This window comes from Myiozetetes cayanensis, unplaced genomic scaffold (assembly GCF_022539395.1).
Source record: "Myiozetetes cayanensis isolate MyiCay16 unplaced genomic scaffold, myiCay2020 scf3, whole genome shotgun sequence".
Taxonomy (NCBI): domain Eukaryota; kingdom Metazoa; phylum Chordata; class Aves; order Passeriformes; family Tyrannidae; genus Myiozetetes; species Myiozetetes cayanensis.
Genome location: NW_026087521.1, coordinates 14,566,376 through 14,590,668, shown reverse-complemented (window position 1 = coordinate 14,590,668; position 24,293 = coordinate 14,566,376). Strand labels below are relative to the sequence as shown.

At 38.2% G+C, this 24,293-nt stretch overlaps 1 protein-coding gene across 1 annotated transcript in view; it reads right to left on the bottom strand.

The window, feature by feature from the left end:
* The window catches only part of SLC2A13 (solute carrier family 2 member 13), a 148,685-nt gene that overhangs the window by 22,031 nt on the left and 102,361 nt on the right, over positions 1-24,293 (bottom strand). The window contains 2 exon segments of the mRNA XM_050325107.1: positions 7,109-7,234; positions 20,076-20,196. Of these exon segments, the coding sequence (XP_050181064.1) occupies positions 7,109-7,234; positions 20,076-20,196 (247 nt within the window).

Below are 24,293 nucleotides of genomic sequence, written 5' to 3'. Positions count from 1 at the left end.
GTGAAGATAGGCCAATCACATTTGCCTATCACGTTTAAAATGAAAACCACTGACTCAACCATTTTTCCATTTAAACAACACAGTTTTCCCAGACACAAAACACCATTTGAAAATGTTTTAGCTCAAAGTCCACTTAAGCTTTTATATTCCATTTACCTCAATGTTACAGCATCCGAAGTAGTTGTTGTAACCAGTTACTGAAATGGCTCTCAGCATCTGTCTCCTCACCATCCCCTACCAGAATGCCTTTTAAATAGTAACTTGGAGTAAGATCCAGAAGCAGAGTTTAGCAGCAAAGTGCAATAAAAATGAACAGGTAGAGAACAGATGTACAAGCAATGTTTCAAACAAACCAGTCCTGATTTAAAATCCTGTTTTGTGCCGGCTGTCCCTAACAAATAAATTCTGTCTTCAGCATGTAAACTAGGCATTTCACAGTCAGAATACATTCACTTCATAACAGGACTCATGAGGAGTATATTTGTCCTTCCTTTCAAGCATCCAGAATTTGTCACTGGTTGAGTAGGTGTACTGAGATAGAGCTATTAATAGTAATTCCTAAGTAATTACCCAAAAGGAATGCAAACAGTTTCAGTTTGGATTATCACGTCGCTCTGCTCATAATTTTAGACCTAAAATGCAGATACAATACTAAAATTGCACTTATTTTGCTACCTACTCCTGCATCACCAAAACCACAAGCTCATCTATGATTAAGGACACAATTTTCTGCACTACTTTATCCTTCTATTCTTCCTATTCACTTTTACCAGTTAACAGAGATGGCATTAAAATATGCATAAGACAATTAGATATTTTTAAGTTACTCTTCCACCTTCCCAGCTTTTATGAATCACACCGGTATATGCCACTATTAGACTGTGATTATACTGTGTAATAGCCTCCTCCCAGAAAAGACCTTGTGCCTTAGAGTTTGGGCTGACAAAGACCGTAATCAGCTTCACATCTTTTTTTCATTTCTGTTTTCGCACACCTCACTAATACATATTAGATAGTATTGTGCTGAAGAACAGACTCCTAATCAAACAGGATGAATAGGACTGTCCTGCTTCTCCAGGTTTCCATACTTACTAGCCATGGGGAAGATAATCAGAATTTGATTCTATTTGAAACTGTGAATGTTTTGGTTTTCTTTCCTAAACAATGATGGAGCAAAGAGGGGGCATTCTATGTTGTGGTTCCTATTGAAGTGATGAATATTGCAATTTAGTCAACATTTAGCATATTGTCCATCAAGAGATTTCTCTAAGACTACTGGTCATAATAACAGCTGAGTTCTGCCAATATACATGCAGATATAAATATTCTACTGATCCTGCTACTTTCCTGAATCATTTACTCCCTCTACTACCTTTTTATTTGGCAAATGTGGGCACTATAATCTTATGTATAATCTTCATCTATTGATCTGAAGACTTAGCAAGAGAAATACTGGTTTCTCCTCTAATTGCTGCCGAATTAGCAGCATTTTTCAATGCAGATCCTTCTAGAAAGATTGATCATTTCAGTAATAAAATCTTGTACCAATACTTCCTGCATGACAAAACAACTTAAGTCTACCAACAGACAGAGGAGTATTTAATTCTTGCAAGGTTGCTCTAGTGTTAGTCTTTCCATGGTAACAGTAAAGGTCTGTAATGCTATTCTCCATGACGTACTGACAATAGATTCTCAGTCTTTAAATGTGTGAATATGCACATACATTCTTTTGGCATTAGTAAAGCAGTCACAGCAACTTTTACAAATGTACTTGTCACATTGCAAAAACATCTTTATAATGCTGTGACTAGCAAAACAAGTGTAATAAACTTATTTATGCCTGTCTTTATTTACAAGCAGGAAAAGTAACCTGACATTTCCGGAAAAATCTAATATTCTTACAAAGAAAAAGTATTCTAATAATTTTAACATGAACTATCTCATCTGCTGTGCATTAGACAACAGGCAGCACTGCATGAATGTAAAGCTCCCCAGAATACTCCTGAGGCTGTGACAGATACTGGCACGTCCCCCACTGGACATAAACCAGGCTGTTGTCTGAGAATCCAGCTACTGAACTGCCATGACTTGACTTTTTTTTAGCCAATGGAATCTAGTTAGCATCCAGGCTTGAATGCCAAGGTCATTAGACACATTCCTGAGGTGAAAACTATTCCAAAGCTGGGAAACAGGGTTTGACTGCCTGCCTGACCGGCTTCCTCTCATTGCCCAGGCAATTTAAACCCACTTTCCCCCAAAACAGGTTTCCAAGATACAGCTGAATTCCTCAGCAAACGGACAGATATGAGCAACAGGCACACAGTGACACACAGCAGTGTTACTGAATGTCTGTAAGCATGCCATTAATTTTACATGGAAGGAAGAGCACTGGCCAGAGGAAAACAAAGAGCTTCCCAAACACAGAGCTCTTCTTGCACTCTTGCCTTCGCACTGACTGCCCTGACAGAGGGGAATGATTCTTTATATTGACAAAAGCAGGATTCTCCATGAAGCATTAAACTCCCGTGGCAGGGAGATGTTCTTCTAACAAAGTTAATAAAAATGGCTGAAGAAAGCAAATCACTCAGCTCCTCTCCCTTTATAGATTTCTGTTTCAAATTGTCCTCCTTCAGGGACTATGGAGACCTGCCAGCTAATTTTGTGGACAGGATGGCTTCTAGGCTTGTCTCTGATCTCTAGATGATGTTATTATTTCTTCATAATTGTTTACTGTATAAAATCAACATCCTTCTCTCCAGAGGAAGATTGCTCAGAGTTACTCATGAGAGCCTTTTAGCTCGCAGTTGTGGGCCTGCTGTTGTCTTGACAACACATTTATGTCAAGGTTAATGCCATGTCAAGGCACTGTTAGTACCTCCTCTCCTTGAGCAGTTATTCTTTCAACTGTAAGAATATTAATGAAATTTAAAGTTTCTTGGCTGACCTTTAGGGTTATTCCAATTACATGGACAGAAGTTTCAAGGATTCTGAGAGTACTGTGGGAGTAATTGTAATTGTGCAGAAAAAAACCCTAGATTTTGGTTTGTGCTCTGAAAGCACAGGACTGAAAGCAATCACCTCCACATTCCAACCTGCCTGAGAGAGGGAATCAGCCCATGATCTCTGTTGTGTCACCTGAGCTTCATACTGGAACCTTCCCATTGCATCCCCATCTGTAAAAGTGAGATAATGTTTTTTATTAAGTTCATGGGGATTTTACAATTCAATCTTCATTAAGAGAACAGAACTGCAAGCCTTTCTGTGTTACTGCTAAGTGCAAAACTTCCCTAAATCTTGGAGAACAGATTCCCAACACAGAACCCCCAGACCACATTGAGAGAGAAGACACAGCTCTTTTGGTTTTACTACAAAGTGAATAATTTAAGAATATTTTTGCTCACAGTCTTGAAATCATCCTTTATGTGTCCCTGGGCAGCGCTGGAGACAGCAAGGTTTGCATGTCAACAGCTGTTATGTTAACTGGTTCAGTAAGAACAAGGGCAGGAAAGCACCTGCCTGTGCTGGTGCCCTGGGCAAGACGCTCCTCTCTCTGTTACTCTAATACCAGTCAGGCTTATGTAACTGATTAAATAATAAAAAATAAATCTCTATTGCTTGTCTTACATGTATGATCTTATAAGTGCAGCTGTTCACATCACCCAGGCTGCTTAGGGTCTGACTTGGACTCGGTCTGATTTATTCTTATGCAGTCTCCCTCCCCCAGGGCCTCTGGCAGCCACTGAGATGCCCATATTCAAAAGCACCCAAACGCTATATTCCTCTTGAAAAATATGTGGATGCTTTAATTGTCTTCCTGGGTTTCTATGACAACCACAGCAACATAAACAGCCTTGCTGGCAGCCACAGGAGACTGAAATCTCTGCTCTCTTCCCTTCCCTCCCCTCCCCTGAACTTCTCAACATAGAACTTACTGTAACCAAATAAATACGATTACCAATAAACATAGAGGTGGTTCTGAGTACACCTGTCTGGCACTGGGGAAACATCTTGCAAATAAAAATACATTACAGTATTTTATGATAACAGTCAAAACATTGCCTGCTACATCTGAAGTACCTTGGGACCAACTGTGAAAAACAGTGCAAAGCTATCAATTTATAAACAGGAGCTTTCTATGTAAGCTTGCATGGCTGCAGAGAGCTTTAAAAATATATAACAAGGTCTTCTCTGTTTGTTGGTGCCCCTGAGCACCACTCACCTTGCTGGTAGGTTACATATCAGGAATAGATAAGCCCCTGAGCGAGTGTCAGGAGAGTCGAGGTTCAGACAGCTGCAGAGCTGTGTGGGTGCACACACATCGTATGGTGGGACTGTAGGCACCTCTCCGTGGCTGCAGCTCCCAGCTTTCCAGCAGGAAATCATAAACAAAATGAGATCACAGCAGCAGAAATGCCCTGCACAGCACTGGCAGCCCGAGTCCAGGAGAAGTTGTTTCTCTGAACTCCCACATCAGGCTGGTGAGAGCTGCTGCTTCTGACTATGCTCAGACATCTGAGGTCCAACAAACGGCTCAGGTCTTTCTTCTCTCCTGAGCATCATTAATGGCAAAATAAATTTGCCATACAAGATCAGCATAACTCTGGAGGTTTTAAGCCATTTAAACTCATCCATCTAATACTGAATGGCATCAAGCCAGCAGAATACACATGACTTACAAAGAGGTTGCATGTAATAGTTACGGTTATCAGCTGTCCACAGATCACAAAATCATCTTTCAAGTTACTGAACCGCTTTCTGATCGTAAAAATGCCATGTATATAAAATAACTGCCCTGTATGCCTAGTTCGTGACAAAGTAACTTTGTGAAAGGAAGGGCTGCAATTTCCTTCACCAGTGCTAGTTTGTCTCAGGCACTTGTTCTCCCTATGCTACCAGCGAAACCCAGGTGACTCCAGCTGCTGTGAGACACAACTGGGGATGTAACTATGCTATTTTCCCTGCAGCAATCTCCTTCCTTGGCAGGGAAATCCTATGGCTCTGCAGGACTGATTTTTCTTTAAAGCAGACTCAGGATTTGAGGAAATGGAGCTGGGGGGTGGTGTGTGAATGTGAACCCTTGGAAACCAAAACCTATGGCGATTCCCTCTGGGCTAGTGTGCAGAAATACAGGTGTCTGGGAGGAGGAGGAGCAGAAGTAGTTGAGGAGGCAAAACGCTTCTCTCTTCTACAGGGCTTGGAGGGCACAGAAGGAGCCACCTGACATTTCACAGCTTGAAGGATCAGCTTTATGAAAACTGCCTGATTACAGAGACCAGGTGGAGGCAAGATAGAAATCAATGAAATAAAAACTAGAAATGGGGATGAATATTTGAAAAAAGAAATGTGGATATTTTATTGGTTTTCTGTCTTAAGGCAGGACTTTCCCTCCTGTGGCAACCAATATAACAAATTTAAAGTTGTTTCATTTTCTCTTGCAAGATTTTTAAGCAGCATCCCCATGCCACGAAATTCTTACACAACATGGAAATATTGCATTTTGCGTTATTGAAAGAAAATATTTTTTCTTTCTTATCTAGTTTACCTCAACAGGTTGTCTAGCAAAGAGTGCTTTGTGAGAGTGAATCATGAACATGAAAGCACTGCCGATCAGCACATTTTCTATGTTATACAGCAACACTGCCTAATTAAATAAAGTTTGATTTTATCTATCAACTATTTATAACAAGTTTTTGTTTCCATGTATGTCTTCCTGTGTGCTAGTATGACTTTGCCAATTATGAACACGTTACTTCAAACTACAGCATATAGGAAATGAATGTTTACTTGGAATACAAAGAGACATCTGTTACCTTACAAATATGAGAGTCCAATTGCTGCAGAGTATACTGGGATATCAGGCAGTATGCAAGGTTTGTTGCATAATGCACCCTTGAAATTAGTCACAGAACAAGTAAGATGGATGAGATTTTGTAGTATTCATCGTTATTTATCAACTGTAATAGCCCCAAAATGATCACAGTGCTTTTATGTTAGGATGACAAAAAATGTAAGCTTCTTTTTTCTGCACCTGGAATGAATTAATAGGCATAAGATTCTAATGGTACTGAAATCAAAAGGAGGGTAATTTTAGACTAATTTTAAATTAATGATTCTACAATTAGTAGGTATTTTCATACCTTTCAACCTTTGTCCAATATGACTCACTGCCACTAAGGCATTTGGTTTTAACGTCTGAGAAATACATATGAAAGTTAAAAAAAAACCAAAAACACCCCAAACCCAAACCACCAGATGAACCTTTGCCTATTTCCCAAGTATGTTCATGGTGTGTGGGTGGCTGAGATGAATTATGGTGAGGCAGTTTTATCAGAAGTAATTACCTAATTCTCTTGTGGCTCTGAACCATTCTAAACTCTAACCCAAGCCCAAATCATTATTAAAGTATTCATAAAGCCTTTACAAGACAGTGTTCCAAGACATAAAGCCATTCCTTAAGAACAGTCAGTACTTCAGAAAACTTGAAGACTGCTGTGACTTCACAGGGAATCTCTGTGCTGCTTAAGAAAGAGGTGGGATGTATTTTGCAGTTGCATTTTGACTTACCTATGAATGCCCATGTTTTCACAGCCCAAGTGTAACATATGGCATGACAATGCTTTTAAGCACAGAAACACTGAAATCTGTGGCCAAAACCCATGCTTCTGACAATTTGAACTTTTCAGATTTTGATCATTTTAGTTTATTCAGCTGAGCTGACTGGTTTCTTTAGTTGGCCAAGACTAAAAGTGTGGTTTAATTAAAGAATTTTAAAAGAAGACTAATTCAGAGGGCTTTAAGTATATATCTAGGGAATATGACACCTCAAAGAAATGAAAACATTAAGGAAAGGTAATTTACCTAATTGTTAGTGTACTTTTGCCATAATTCCTAAGTGACAGGTTACACCAAACTGGCTGCACGCATCAGTGCCAAGGCTTTTATTTAGAACAGTTAGAAAGTAATCATCCATTTTTGACAATGCCAAACTAATTTTTTCTTCCACAACATCCTAATAGTAATTTTTTATGTAAAAGCAAAGTTGTTATCAATACCATGAAATACACTTTCTGTAGAGCACAAGACCAAAAAATCTTGAAAAGTGACATACCTGCCCCAAGCTGCTTTCATCGTAGAATCTCTATCAACAGGAATGCATGAGGACTCAACAACACTTGATTTATTCAATTTGTAGCAGAGACCACAGTCTGGATCTAACATACATCCATTACAATAACTGAAAGAGAAAGAAATAAATACTTAAACAACACTTTATTCATTTGCACGTGTCAGAAACAACAGTATCTCCTAGCCTGTCTTGTAATGCACGTAGTTCAATTGTCAGTGCTGAAGACAAGACAACAGAACTTCTCAAAAAAACTATCACATATTGCTTTCACCATTTTCTGTAACATATTTAGGGGTCCAATTGCAAATGTCCCAGTGACACCTGACGAGGGTCTAGGAGAACTCACTCATAGAATGAACTTTCATTAAAAAAAGACAGATTGGGGTTTCAGAGGAAGAGTCATAATAGAATCATAGAATGGTTGTGTTGGAAGAGACCCTAAAGATCATCTAGTTCCAACCCCACTGCCACTAGATGAGGTTGTTCAGAGTCCTATCCAGCCTGGTCTTGAACACTTCCAGGGATGGGGCATCCATGACTTCTCTAGGTAACCTGTTCCAGGGACTCACCACCCTCACAGTAATGAATGTCTTCTTAAAGTCTAATCTAAACCTGCCCTGCTTCAGTTTGAAGCTATTTCCCCTTGTCTTATCATACATGGTACCTAAAAATGAAACCAGAATTTGGGCATGTACAGATATGAGAGTCAGTCTGAGATCACAATACCACGTGCCTCCATGTGGAAACTCAGCACCCAAGTTCACATAACATTTGATGGAAGGAGTCAAAATGTCAATGGAGCCAATTCACATATAGGCATCTAGTGCCCAAAAGTATTCCAAGTGCCCTTTACCTGTCAGTGCAGAGTGTACAGTGCTCTTGCAGATCATTCCTGTGCATTGCACTTGCCCAGCTCTGTGCAGATGTCTCTGATTTCCCTCTTGTAAGCTGTTCAAGTGACTGGAAGCAAAACTGTTCTCTAGATACCACTGGTTGCACTGACCACATCTCCACTGCCTCTACTGGGAGCCTGGACACCAAGGGCTCCACAGATACTTCCCTCAGGTGTCAGTGTGAAACCTGTCCCTGAGATCAAACTGAGTGGGATGTAGATGTGTGAGCTACAACAGCATTCCAAAGCTCTCCACACAGTGCAAGTTATCTGAAAGCCTCTAGCACAAGTTTCTCCAGGTCTTGCAAACACTCACTCATTGCTCCTGTGATTAAACTATGCAGGTATTTGTCTTCCTTGGAAGCCATCTCAGATTCAGGCATACATTTTCATCAGTGAAGCCCCTGATATATTCTAAAGAACAACTTTACGAGTTAAAAATAGGAGAATGAGCAACTGTAAAACATAGGGTAAGTGTGGAAATCTGAAAATAAAATTAAAATTGAAAGGTAACATCTCTAAATGTACAATTACAGTGACCAAAATAGCTTTAACATATACTCCTGTAATAACAAAATCAAGGAAATAATCTTTTCTGAGCGTGTATCTTTATCACAACAATGACTTTGTGAATGAAGAAATAATCTGCTTAATCTACTATACCATTATGAGATAAAGTAAAAGAAACTGCATAACAAAGTCTCAAGAAACTAAAACAGTAAAGCAGATTATATGGATTTAAAAAGTCTGAAAGTATATGCTTAAAATCTAGTTATTCAAACTCTTCTTACTAAGATGTTTCTAAAAGAATTATAAGAAGGTCAATTCATATGGTAGGTGGCAAAAAGAGAGGGTTGGGACTAAGTTTTAAAAAGTGTATTTTTTTGTATTTTCCTACTTCTCCCAAGTTTCAGAAATTTGTGCTCTTTGCTATTGTGTTCTTTCTAAATTATGAAATTACAGCAGAATTTCCATGTTGTCTACATTTAGAATATCAATCTACTTTAAAGATACCTTCCTCTTGCTTAACTGACAGGTCAAATTCAGGTTTTAACAGCTTTTTTATTTTTTTAAATAGGAAAGCTGCATTATATCAGCTCTTAATTTAGATTGTAACTGCAGAAAATATTTTTACAATGGAGATGAAACAAAAATTTCAGATAAAAGTCAATCATATTATCTAACTGTAGTAGACATTTCCTCTCTAGCAAAGATAAATGAGAAAATTGTAATTCTACAATTATCAATTTTCAAAGGAAAGGACAATACCAATATTACAGCAGCAAGACTGAGTTACATTTTGTTACATTGATATCAGTACAGCAATGGGCAGCAACCAAGAGCTGACAGGAACAGAAGACAGTAGGTGAATAAAACCACTTTTATAAATCCCAAATGTATTCAAGTATGCAATAACAATACTAAAAAAATGTATAAAACTATAATGTCTTCACATATTGATAAGAATCTCATGATATCAAACAGGATCCTGATGTATGCTTTTCAAATGTAGAATATTGTCTACTCAAATGATGTTATCAAAGTACCTGTTAACAATATGAATTTATAAGAAGCAGGGTGCCAGCACATCCAGCATGGCACCCTGGCATAGAAAGCTGCTGTTTCCAAATACTACATGCTATCAAGTGAAGAAGTGGGTTTTTAAGTCAACTGTATGCAAATTATATTCAGTGTAAACATCATTAAACACAGATTAAAGTGGTCTTTAGGCAACAGCTCTCTTCAGATTATTTCAGGATTCAAGGTTTCTCTAGATTTATTCTTTTGAGGTTTCACATTAAGCAGCCAAACACCAGAGGCCAGCCAGAACATCAGCAAGACACAGGAATGCAGAGACAGACAATGAGACACAGCAATGATTGTCATCTTTATGATGCTGCCAGCAGAGGACAGGAAGGGGACTGGACACCTCATCATTTTCCTCAGTGTCCTCAACAGAATCAATGCAGAGATGAACCACAGAGCTGAGCTGTGCTCTGTCTGTTCTGTCCTGCTGGGCTCACTCTATGGATAATGCAACGTAACATAACCTCATTTGGTGCTGGGCATCAGTAACCAGTCAAGGAGGAAGCAGAAGATATTTATTTCTCCCTCCCATCTAGAAAAAACCCCAAGAGATTTGATTATTGATTCCAGTGTCTGTCTATATGGCTGTTAGTTCAGGTGATCAGCCAGATCCTCTGACTTTATTGGATATCACAGAATAATTTAGGTTGGAAAGGACCTTTAACATCATAAAGCCTACTGGTCTTCCAGTTGGCATTCAACATAATAAGGGATGCTGGGTTTCATGTCATGCCAAATGTCAGAGGTTATAGTTTCATATAAGAATTTAAATAATTTAAAATTATCATTTTCCACAGCTTTTCCAAAGCTTGTCTTTCAGATTGAACAGTTAAATAACTATTCACAAGCCTTTAGCTTAGGATTTCCTGTCATTAGCTATATAGTGAGTTCATACAATCAGGTTTCGACTTTAGGATTTAGAGACAAGACCAATTTATGTCAGACCAAACACAGAAATTCAATACACAAGACTTAAAGCCATGTCAAATCTAACTCCCAGCAGACTTAGGGTAGGCAGTTGCTGTTCAAAACATTTAACATTCTTCTGTGTACTGTTTTATCACTGACACAAAATTTTATGTTGTCTTTGATACGATGAAGACCACTGTTTTTTCCTCCCCAAATCCCAAAATATACACATTACAACTGTTTCATAACTCAGTAAAGAAATCTGTATCAGTTAATAAAGTCTAATGATCACAGAAGACGCAGCATGAAATAAGCAAGGAAGACTGTTTTTCAAAGAAGCAATAAAAAACAAACAAAGATATCATGTGCTGGGGCTGTTTACTCTAGAAATAAAATATATAGTAGTTTCAGGCTTATGTTCTTCTTCACTCCAGCCCCATTGCTGTTTGCTAAACAAAACTATTTAAACAATTTGAAATTGAGCACATATTCTGACATACCAGCTCATAGTAATGTAAATAATATAGGACATAAAACATATCAGGAAAAGAAATGCACAACACAAAACTTACTGACATGTAACTGTACTACAGAGCTCCTTTCTGTCCTCAAGTGTACCTTCTTATTGACCCTACCCATATATATCCAAATATATGTCAGAGGATAAATCTATAAATATACTAATAATTCTTCAAATCTACACCACCGATCAGTTATAGTCTCGAAAGTTCTGTACAAGAATACTCCAGGATGCCTAGGTAGGAAAGAAAATTTGCATCAAATTATAAATGGGAGACATGTTTCCTTTACTTTATTATGAAACATTTATATTTGTGCTAAGTTCATGATCTAGTGTCTTGAAAACAGGTTCACCTGTGAAGAGCCAGTTGAAAATTCCCAGGCAGGATGGTTCTCTACCAGACTGACAATTCAATATTGAATTACCTGAGAGAGATTATTTGATTTTGATGAAACCAGGCAGCATTACAGCAGAAAGGTTTTACAAAGTGCCTGTTTCCTTCCCTGCTTACCAGCTGGGCTCCTAGGCAACCCAACATGAAGGCAAGTGTCTAGACTTCAGATGCTTCAGCCTGTGTAGCAGAATAACAACAACCAGGAATGTGAGGCTCCAGAAGTTCAAAGACACCCAACTTCTTTGCAGATCAGTGTGGCATGAACTCAATAGCACAAAAGTCTCAGTAGCTTGACCTTTCAGTTTATGGGGAGCTGCCATGGAATGGAATTTCTGGGTTCCTGCTTCATCGTCACAGCATGTTTACTGAGCTGGACTATTAGAATATATATCCCCAAACCTGCCATTCCTCCCTCTGATTCAGCCAACACAGTCAACACGTCCTCTTTATCTGACCAAACAGGAAAAACTCACATCTAGAAAGGTGGACAGCACTAACTTTTAGGTTCCTCAATAGTAATTTCTTGCCAGCCTGAGCATCAGCAGCTTTCAGAATGCTCTGCCTGATCTGTTCCTTAAGTTACAGGTTGATCATAAAGTTCACAGTACCATCCTCTTTCACAGAGATCTTACAGTGTGTGGATGAATTATTAATTGACTAGATGTGGACATTTTTCTTGATACCAAAATTACTATTTTCTTTCTTCCTAACAGTGTAGTTTACTAGCCTTTAGTACAGTCTCTAAAAATACTGAATAAAATCTCTGGCCTGCGACCCTCCAGATGACAGTAAAAGGTTCACAATTGCTTTTCCCTCACTGCTTATGCTTGGTTTGTCATTACATTTTGTGCTTTAAATTTGCAAAATAACCTTGTAAGTAACGACTTTCCTACAATTCTCAGCAGTCTCATAATGTGAGCTGCAAGTTATACCTTGCCACTTTTTGTTGAGTGATTTAGCACTAAAAAGACCTTTGCCCAGTGCCCTTGCTCTGCAAGTGCCATTTCTCTTGTTGTCACACTATTTTGTCTTTTTCAAGCTGAATCTCATTTCTGAATTATTCATTTCAAAACATTTCATTGATTTTAATTTTTGCCACATTTTAAGGAACTTTCAACATTGCCTTCTATGTTCTGTTATCCAATTACAAAATGTACCAGTAAGTTCCTATTGTTCTGTTACAGAAATGCAAACAGAACCTGATAATATATTGTGGATTGTGTAGCTCCTTGACAGAATGTAACACCTGATTTCATAATATTCTACCATGTCAGTATGCGTGAACACCCACTCAAGAGTATCAAAATGTCCCCAAATACAGATGTTTTTTGGGACAGACTCTTTCCTCTTCTTTTGGATTCATCACTCACACTGAGCACATGCTGCACGAGCAGCCCGAGTATGTGAAGAAGGATTTATACGTGAAAACCTGATACATCCACAACATACAAGTAGGACCTGATGATCCTTAAGGGTCTCTTCCAACTTGAGATATTTATGCAGGACATTTTGTTCATGTCCTGTGTTCTCCAGAGAGTAAATTCCACTGCTGTGGGCTTGCTGAACACACTGCTCCTGCTCTGTATGAGGCAGATATTCATATTCCTGTAGAAGGTTTTACTCATAGAACTGCAGGAACAATAAAAACCATTTCAGGAAAGGCTCAGTGTAGGGATGGCAGGGTCTTGCAGTATCTACTGAGGATTAGCAAATCCCTCCCAGAGAGAACAGAAGAAGCAGAAAAGCACTGCAGGCTGGAAGGAATGTCACTTTGACTGTCCCCCATTTTCTACTCTTTCCAGCTTGCTGTTTGCCACAGTGGAAGCATGATCCCAGGCCAGGTAGATCTTTCATTCTACCTAGCATGCCCTCAGATTTAATCTTTGCTCTCAAGATTGGTTATACACACAGTCTTCTGCCTCCCTTAGTGTACACTGTAGTTGCTTTCCAGCTCCTTATAAAACAACAACACACTTCCTTGCCTCTGTGCTTGCATTCTCCTGTCTAAAACCAGGCAATGTCTCTTCTTCCAGCCCCAGCTGAAAGAAACTGCCCAAGATACATGAGCTGAGTATCACTGGTCAGGACGTGTCTACTCAGCTGGACTCAGCAAGGGACATGGGCAACTGATGAATCCAAACAGCCAAGGTATTTAATTCAACAAAAAAAAAAATAGGGAAGTTTGGACAAGTACTGCAGTATCAGCTCTGTTCACATGTCAGGATACCAATGCTTTCAGCCACCTACAAAACTAGGAAACTTAAGGTTTTTTTGGTAAATAGCTCACTTCATTTTTATACAAAAACTCATTTCAGTTAGGTTTTAGAACCATGTTTAAAACTGGTTGATGCTTGTCTTTGAGGTCTTGTGCTGCTTGCACATGCTTCACCCCACCTCAGGAATGAAATCAAGCCCTTCTTTACACTTCTGATGATTCCTGTGTTGTTTCCAAAAGTGAAGCAATAGATTTAGATTAAATATAACTGGACAAGAACATAGGGGATGCTTTAAGGAGTTAAAATGTGTGCTAACTGCCTGATACCACTTCCAGCTGTCATATCTAGGACACAGGAAATACAATATTTAACAAAGAACGAGAAAAGCCCACTTGGACTTCAAGAGCACTTTCCTGCTATTATCAGAGACCAAATGACAGTAAGGTCTACCAGCACTCTGTCAGGTGTGTATCCACATGTGATACCACACATGTATGCACTCACTGATGTCCATAAGGAGAAGCTATAATTTATAATTTATAATCTCAGTACTCATATGCTGGCTGCAGTCCTGTAATTTACCACACGGACACTCCAACAGCTCTCAATCACAGTTACGTTCAAGTATGATAAAGCCTTTCTCATCTTCAAATCAGGCTCCTGCTCCATCTAGTCCACTGAGACTATTCTTTGGTGTCCTCCCTAAGGTTCCAGACCAGAACTGAATCCTTATCCTTCCTGGTACACCAGCCACATAAAAGCACATTAGCTTTCTTCAGATGTTCCTTAAACCTTCTTCACAAAAGCTCACATGCCTCAACTCTGCCACATAATTTATACAACCTCAGAGCAACTGTTTCTGGCCTCTTGGTGTTTGCTACTTCTGCTTTAGATCTCGTGAGGACCCCAAAGGCTCATCTATTCTTCCCACCTATCACAGTCCTACAAAGGAAATCACTCTTTACAAACCTTGCCTAGTCCTTAGGTCCTCATGGCTACACCACTACTGCTATAACACCTTGGCAGCAAACTGTTGGAATGCTGACAGTCATGAAAAGCGCCCTGATCAACTTGCTCATAGGAATCAGTTGTTTCTTGTCTTTGATGGTATTTTTGTCTGAATTTATATAGCCCCCAGCACTCCTGAGAGTGAGAGAGAGTACATAGCCCTGAGCACTACAAGAGCTTCCTGATTTATTCCTGGAACTGAGCAACACAGATAATAAGGAACAAATACAACTGACTTCTATGTACCTTTATTTTGGATGTGATGCCAGTCTCTGTAGCACACTTTGTGTTTAAAACTACTCTTCCAAAGAGACCCTGCACACAGATACTATACTCCCAGCTTCCAGGTAGATCAGATAGAAGCCTTGCTCAAACTTGATTAAAATCACCCTTGTGTGACTAAAACCTGCAGATCATATAAAGTATAACACCATCACTTTGGAAAACTAAGAAAAAAATTCCCCTAAGCATTGTTTCAGTTTTTGTTAAACAGCAAAGTCTTAGAAATATTGGCAGAGATCTGAAGTGCTAGTAGGTTACTCTATGAATAACAAGACCTTGTTTCCTCACAAGTGCAGAGTTTGAGTCAAAGTATGTGTAAATGTTAACAACAGTTACAAGGACGGCATTGCACTCACAGATATTATAGTTCAGGTAAGTCACTTTTCAGATCTTTGTGTTTAAATTGAAGAGAGGATTTTTTTCCTCACTCCCATTAAAGATGCTTACTACATGGACTGACATATTCCTTCCTATTCTTTATAATTTAAAATTAAATTACAAGTTTTGATTGATAGGAGCAACATGCCAGCAAAAAGAAAATTATTACCAAGCAATATAACCTTATATTATTTACTTAATAAATTCCAAGACTATGTTGAGGTCATTTCACAGTTCTACAACATAAAGTATCAGAATTTTAATTACACTTCATAAGAGCTGGCAAAAGTATTCTCAAACATGTTTACCTCTTCACATATTCATAATTTTTTGACCTTAATGGCCAAACCACATTACTATATTTATTGCTGCAATTCTCAGTTGTCAGAAAGGCCAGTAGCTCAAGCTCTTTGACATCAGAAACAGAAAATGAGAATCACAGTTTAAAAAATGCTGGTTCCATGATACAGTGACAGAGTATCATGCAGAATATATGCAGAGTACCAACGCCTAGTTTGCTGATAAGTTAGATTGTCCATGAGTTATGTCAATAAAATACAGTACAATAGCTAATACACTTACTATATCCATCCTAAGGCTATTAAATACAATAAAACCAGCTTCAGTTACTAGGTTAGCTGAGTTTTTAAGGACTGATCACAATTATATACTCTTGCTACTTTCATAAAGGAAATACATATTTCTGTCCATTAGCTATCTTTTAAAGTGGTTATGTTAGAGTACTAAATATTGGTGCCTCTATCTTGGTGGTGTGCATTTGTACAACAAGCTTAGGAACATTAACCATGTGAGGGTGACTAATTCAAAGCTGAACAACAGAGTCCTTGTGTGCTCAGCACAGCTGGCACTGCCCGTATTATTCTAAGCAGCCTGAAGACAATCTGTTCAGGAAAGATCCTGAGAAACTTCTTGTGCACAGGTATTATTTCCTTAAGATATGAAGGTTAACCTAAGCTTGACACAATATTTACCATTTTCATACAGTAACTGAGATGAAAAATTTTGCTTAAGCAGAACAAGTTCACGTTATGTCTTCCACAGCTGAACAAGTGTCAAGAAGTGCAGTGAGAGAGATGGACACATGAATGAAAGGAGACAAAAGGACCAAGAATACAAGGCAGCAGGACAACAGTCATTTTACAGAAATGGCCCCACGTCCCAAACAGTCACACCATTGATTCTTTAAAGACTGGGAAAAGGTGGGAGGGTCACTCTTAGTTACCTAATGTCCTAATCTCAACCCCCTTCCAGAACCAGGTAAGTTCCCAGTAAAAATAGGAACATGTCCATAGAGTTTTGGTAGTCAGAATAGGACTGGCTAGTTCATATTTCAATTTCTAAGGTGACAAATTTTGGGATGGTGTTGGTTTGTATCCTTAAATTTACCTCTGAGCTTCTCTGTGGCCTTGACGATATATAACAGATCACAGCTGCTGAGGAGATTAAGATCAAATAAAGCAGGTGACCACACTGCAAATTATCTACATAACCTTACACAGCTGAGTGTGCAAATGAAGTTTGATTTAAGGATGGCTCAGAGAGAGTATTCACCTTGCCCCTCCTCAGTGAGACACACGCCCACTTCCACCTGTGAGGAGGCAAAACAGATTTTAGTGTTTGGAGTGCCTTGCTGAATTTGCATTATTTCCATGATTCAAATTTTGTTTCACAGATTCATGGATTATTTTTTGTCTGTTTGACTATGATATTGTACATCTCTACACCAAATGAAAATCTTTTGTTTGATATTCACAGCATATCTTGCTGGTTTGTTTTCTGTAACCATGTACAGGTATCTTATTACTCTGTTTGCATGGCACAGCTCTTTCAGAACACAGTGTTCAAGCCCGAGGTGCATTTTTGAATTAGGACAATGACTGTGCTCTTTATTGGCTACTCTGTTCTATCTTCATTGTTATTTTAACAGCAGGAATTAATCTGTGCAGAGGAATATGGACCTGAAGGAACAACATGTAAACATACTGTTTGAGGTAGCTCCAAGGGTTTCTTAAAGGACACCCCCACTTACTCAAACTCAGTGGATTTGCGAACATAAAAAGCATTTTTGCTCTGCACAGTATCAGTAAAACTTCTATCAGCAAAATAACTGAAGTTTTCATAACTTACAAATACATTTTGGCAAAGACAAATGCAAATTATATTTAGGAAACACCCCCATACTCTGAAATGCTCAAGCTGCAAACAGGTTTATACTCTAAGGACAGCTCACCTCAGAGAAGTACTGTGCCACCATTAGATGAAGAAGAGTGTGAGCTGCATTTATGTAGGCACACATATTCAAAAGCAGTTACAGGGAGATGGCATTATGTGTCCATCTTCTGAAGTCCTGCTGCCTTTTGCTATTCCCAAACTTTCTGAGACCTCTTGAAGGCTTGCAAGATATAATGCTAAACAATCTGAGATACCAGCAGTTACAGTGGAGCAAGCTAAAATATGGGTTAAACAGCAAGAGACCACTGCCATTAAGTTACCTCCTTTCACTTTGATTGGATATCCTGCTTGTAACTATCTCTACAGCAACACTTGCTGCCCTACATGGAGGCTTTCTGTACAGTATAGTAGAGTAGGAAAGAAAATATGAAAGACTGGCATTATGCAGAGTAGACTTCTATTTACAAATCCTCTGGTTTGAGAATCTCTTTGATTCAACTCCATAATTGCCATAGGGAATATGCCCAAGGCCAAAAAGGAGGGAGAGGTGAGCCACATGGCATAAAACCCAGCCTTTAGCTTTACTTGGGTTTGCAGTCTCCACTTCTTCCTTCCAAGACTATGCATGTTATGCTGAACTTCTTCTAACCCAAGTGGAATGGTGAAAATACCATCTACTTTCTCATGACTAAAACAATTAAAAAAATTTCACTCAGCTTATTGACAATGTGGACAGAAAGCAGGCATACTTGGGTTCTTAAACAGACACTTTTCCAAGTCAAATATAATGTTTGTTTGTATGTCATACCCTCCAGAAATAATGAACGCTAACATTTGGGATGCTGAAGGAATATTCTTCCTTTAACTCTACCAGGATCATGTGTAGGTGATATTTTGAAGCATGAAAATTTATACAGTTTCAGACGTCCAAGTGTGAAAGTTGTTATTAAGCATATAAATGCCTAATTTTTTAAATTCTTTTAAATATGGGGTGCTGCAGCCTAATTCTGTGATTTGTGGGCAACTGCATCCATTTATTAGTTTCAACTCTCCTGGCTTTTGTGTCTTTCTACTAAAGTATGGCATAAGATGAAAATAGAAACACCTAAAGCTTTCTCATATGTTGCTCATTATTTCCACCCCCCTCATTCACTTTTATCTTTAAACAAAGAGAGCTCCTTCTATTTCAAAATACTCTCAAATGAAAATATTTCAATTCTTTTATTGCTCCCTTTCCAGACTCTCTGAATTTGTATCATATCTGCTTTTGCTCACTTCACGTCAGAAACAGAAATCACAACAGGTTACAAGTATTCAAATAATTCATGAAACAAGATGCCTTTACTAGAACTACCTGCTTTAATTTTTCATGCTTTTGCCCAGAAGTGCAAGCCACACAAACTGCAGTGGGTCTACATTTCTTTCCTGGCTGGTTGTGGTTGACTGGAACATGAAAACTCTGTCGAATAGTTTTTCACTGTTTTTTAAGGTGGACAAGCCCTATTTATTCCATGCAGATTTTATACTGTTTCAGGTTATATAATCATCTAGCTTTATTAAATAACAAATCATAAGTTCTGCAAACCCTCTCCAGACATCCTTTCCACACAGTTAACTGAAGTCCTAGACAAATCCTTCTAACATTCTTCTTTTAATCTTATTGCAAAAGGAAAACATTTGGAAGCTCTTCCCCCTTTACATCTTTTAACAAGACTACTCACCGTTTGTAGACAGGTCTACCTAAAAAATTGCAAAATATAGCTGACTCCACAGGAAAAACCAAGTAAAAATACAAGTTTTTGCATGTAGAAATCCTTGTATCTGGTATTAATCTCATATTGCAGTTTTTAGTATCTATTTACACTCAGATATTACTCTCCAGATCCCCAGAATCTTTCACCTAAGACATTGCTCTAGCATAGGAAAAGTCATGAACCAGCTAATATTGCTAGGAAACCAGAAGCGCAGCTCTCCTTTCTTGGCATTTATTTCTATTACAAACATGTGTAAAACACATTTTGAACATAAGTAGGAATTCCTTCAGCCATTGAACTTGTCTTCTCTGAATAGGGAAATTTCTAGCCTGCCAGCTAAATGAACAAAAGAGCACTCACATGTGAATGAAACCCACAAAATATAGAAAACTACACCTGAAGATTATTTTTTTCCACTCAGGAAAACCATATTCTTGAAGAATTTACAGCTCTTATGCATGACAGATCTACAAGCAAATGAACAACGGCAAGCATTTTTACAAATTCCTTGTGAAATATTCCTGACTCTGTGTACACTATAACTTGCAGCACTAGTGAAATATTTGAGGAGGTAAATGTGGAATTTGCCACTTAACCACCTCATTTAGTCCAAGAAACTCCAAAGGATTATTCAGAGAATTTATTCAGGCTCTAATAGTCTCTACAGAGGGAAATTAGGATTTCAACTTTAGCTATTTAGTTTAGTTCCTTGTAGCAGGCTTTGTGAATAACTGTCTATTACTCCACCGAGTTGTAAAACTGAATTAATTGGAAACAATCTTCCAGAAGATTGGATGAATGATCATGAAATCTCACCTGTATTTTGTGCAGGTAGAGTTTTGATGTGAAGGATCTGGTGGATTAAGTGTGATTCTTGGCGAGACCTGAGCTGATAGCAAAAATCCCGAAGCTAGGATAATGAGTGCTACAGCAGTACCTAAAAACACAGATAAAGAACAATGTGATAATTTTCTCTAGAGCACATGATATAATTCTCTATTGAACTGAACTCTGCTTGGAAAAGTAAGGCACCCCATCACTACGCACACAGAATTCACTAAGGAGTTGTGAATTAGGTTAAATGTTAAAGTCGAGTCCATCAGGTTTAATGTTCAGATATTAAATTAATACGTTGAGACTTTTCTAATATGTGGAATTGTCAATGCATGAATGAATGGATAATACTAGTTTTGGTGTCGAAAATGATGTAAAGGCAAAATTTAACAGTGACTTTGAAATCACCACACTTCTTCCCACTCCCACACCCAGACTTGCAGACTTTCCTGTAAAAAAGAAAATAGTATCAGCTATTTCGTTGACTCTACTTCCCTTTGTGAAATGTGAGAAATTTGACTTTTAATAAAAACACCATCAAAAAGTCCAACATCAATTGCTGATCTAGTTTCAAAGAGCACACATAACATCTGCTAGGAAAAACTCTCCTTCCATCTGTTTGCTCCTGTCTCCCCCAACAAATTCCTTGTGCATGAGCTGGGCAAAATGAGAAGAGCAAGATGACAAAATAGGTTCATACTTTGTGCAATAGGCCATTACTAGAACAGAACTCATAGTTTGCCTACCTTATTTGTCACACAGATGCAATATACTGTATCATTTTAATGAAAACTGCCATACCTGACCACTCATGATACTACTGCAAGTGGCTCAACCTCAGATCTAATAAAACCTTTACATCCTGCTACTCAATGAGGCATCGAGATGTACATTGTATAAAATACCCTGTATTAAATACTCACTATTTATGTGGCATGTTTTATTTGAGAGGTCATATACGACATGTATGGCCTGATCTAGTAACAGGAGGAGAAAATTAGTAATACCATTACTTGTGAGTTAGTGACTGATTACACAGTAGCATCATCCTTGCTGCAGAAAACCAGAGTCACGAACCACTGAAGCACATCCCAGCAGGAAGGTAGCACACATTTATAAGTGTGCAGTGATATAGCTTAATGATTAAAGGCAAATGAAAGACACTGTATTAAACTCCAAATACTCCTCAACATCTCTGCTCTGTATGTTAAAAGTAAGTAAGTAATTTTCTCAGTAAAGCATTTGGGTGAACTTTTAAAAATGCCATTATACTTAAACCCTCAACATGTCAGTCTGGTAATCTCTGAGAAATTATGCATTATCTGGTCTTTATTTTGAAGTTTAAAGTATTTTTGCTGGGCAGAGAGCAGAAGGGATGTATTGGCAGTTTTGGGGGTGGGTTTGAACGTTTATTTAAAGAGAAAAGCAAGAGTTTCCCAGCTGGCAAACTCACCAAGTATGTGGAAACCTTTTCCTGAGAGATAAATAATATCTTAAGTACAAAGATGTGTAATAAAGTTATCCATGAATGTGCCTGTGCAGCAGTTATGGCTAACAGGAAGGAATGTGCATGAAGTGCAGAAGGCTGAACGACACATTTACTTGAACCGAGGCAACTAAGACATTAAACTCAATCACAAACTGTGTGTGGAGAAAGAACCTTCTCACTGTGAGATATTTCAGTTTATTCCATACTTGGCCTTGTATTGCTATGGCTGGTAGGTATGCTAATAATACCACTATTCTGGGCAGCCTGGATATTGCACTAAGATTTACTGTACTTTCAAAATGCCATAAACCAGACAGAAAATATCTTTAGACAGGGCTTATAATCTTACTCATATTCATTTTAAATATGCCTTGTCTGTCTTTCAAGTAAACCAAATACACTAACATTCACTTCCAGTACCTCTGTAAATGTTTTATTTATTTGGAAAAGTACTTAATATGTAAACCTTGGCAAATGAAGTTTAATAGGTTTTCATTCTGTGGGAAGTTGTGCTACGATGAACAAAACCAATCAATTACAGCACATCATTAGCTGAGATGGGAAAAAAATGCCAGAAATATCCTGGAGATGTTTTAGATCCCCTCTGTTTTAAAAAGATACAAATTGTCCAATGCCCAAGTACCATCCTGCTTTCAAATTGACAAGTTCTGAAGGGGAAAAAGGAAAACACAAATAAAATGGATAACACACTTGTCAGAATTCCTGCATGTTTCCCAATTAACAGCCCTGAAGAAAGAAATTAACTAAAGAAAAAGAAGAAAGATAAAATATTATAAGATATAAAATGAATGTGAAACTAAGATGAATCAGTAACTATAGTAAAGAGAAAGAAAAAGGCCGGACTTTTTTTTCAGTAGCAGTTTCCTAAAATTTTCTTAACGCTATTGAAAGGCTCAATTTTTCAACATTTTCTAATATTTTGAAAATTACAAAGATATATTAAATGAAATGTAAAATAGCTCTCAAAGTTTTCAGAAAGCAGGAAAAGCACATAAGTTTACAAAATGAAATTATAGTATATTGGGGTTTAATCAAAATATTAATGTTACTATCTCTCTTCTGATTATTCTTGCAGGTTTTCCTCTAATAAACATCTAATAAATTAGCCTTTATCAATAAAACAAAACCCCACAGCTGTGCAGCAGTAGGCAGAAATAGTAGTTTTGTTTTCATTTTGTGCAGTGGGAGACTGGGGCATACCCAGCTTCCCCAAAGACCAGACAAGCTGCCTGCAATAACTCATTCTAAAAGTTAATGTCTTTGGAAAGTAGAGCAGTAAAAAAAATGTTTACCTCATGAGAAAACTCAATGTGGAAAACAAATCCATCAGCAGATTCAGTAATTATCTTTCTATTACACAGCACTCGCGCTAAGGAAAAACAGATCACTACCTAAATCGCCAAATGTTACATAAAAAAATTCTAAATGGTACAGAGAGATGGCATATGATTTTATTTTTGTCATTATTTGTATTTTCCTTAAGGAGGGGCTGCATAATAAAAGCCACAGCAAGCACTGCAGCCGGGCTCAAGTGATGCTGCAGACTGAGCGCCAGCAACCGACCACAAAAACAAGGCCATTTTTACAAAACAATTACTTTGTGTCCACACATCATTAGCAAAAAATCTTTTAATGCATTGTTAATTCTGTGTTTTATTTCTATATCCTCCTCTGTTCCACGACTAAAATGCTTTGTAAGAGACATTTATATCTACATTTCAAACGTACAGCCTTTGAATATGTTAACCAGAGCCAAAAAGCAAAGAGCTCTGATCATATGAAAAGTCCATGTGGGAATCACAGCTATAGAGCTGGGTCCAGATAAGCAATAAACTCCTGAGGGGCTAGCCTGACATTTGAGATTATTGGGGCCAAATCAACAAATAAATATATACTCTATTCCAAGACAGTACAAAGGAGAGGCAGCACCCAAGCACCAGAAGTGTCAGTGCAGGGCCTGGAGAAATCTGCTTCACAGAAAGACAAGAAAACAGACTGGTTGGAGGAATCAAAGAACTCCTAGGGGAGATATATTTTAATAGATCTGGATGTGGACTGTGATAAAAGTATCAACTTTAGATTTTTGTTGATATCTTTTAAGACTTGAGTAACGTGCTTTTACAATCTCCTCTGTCATGACCTCATTTCTGAACTTGGATTGTGAAAAACACTTCAGGCTTCTTGACTCCAAATCAAAATTATAACCAAGCAAATCCACATTTATTGCAACTTGGAACACCAAATTGCCTCCAAACTGCATGTTTTAGTTTAAGGATTTGAGTAACTGTGTACCAACCATGCCTGTGTACCCAGACATGTCACTGGGTTGTGACTGTTCTGCTTATACAAACACATTTAAATACTCGAGTGTAAATTAACTCAACTGAGAGCTGGCAACTGCACATGGCCAATGACACGGCAGCTGGTCCCACTCTCTGCTGTGTTGCACTAACTAGAAGTTTGGATCCTTGACAGCAACAACAGAACAAAACATGGAGACATTAAACCTTCCCAGTCAAACACTTCTGAACACTATTTCAAGAGGAGCAGGAGCTGTTTCTCTTTTCAAAACCCTGTTCTTGGAAATGTCTGAACCTTCCAGACATTCAGCCAGAGGCAGGTATCGGTCACAGATCACTTCAGCCAGAATGAGCCCACGATGCAGGAATAAGCAGGGAATTACCAGGTTA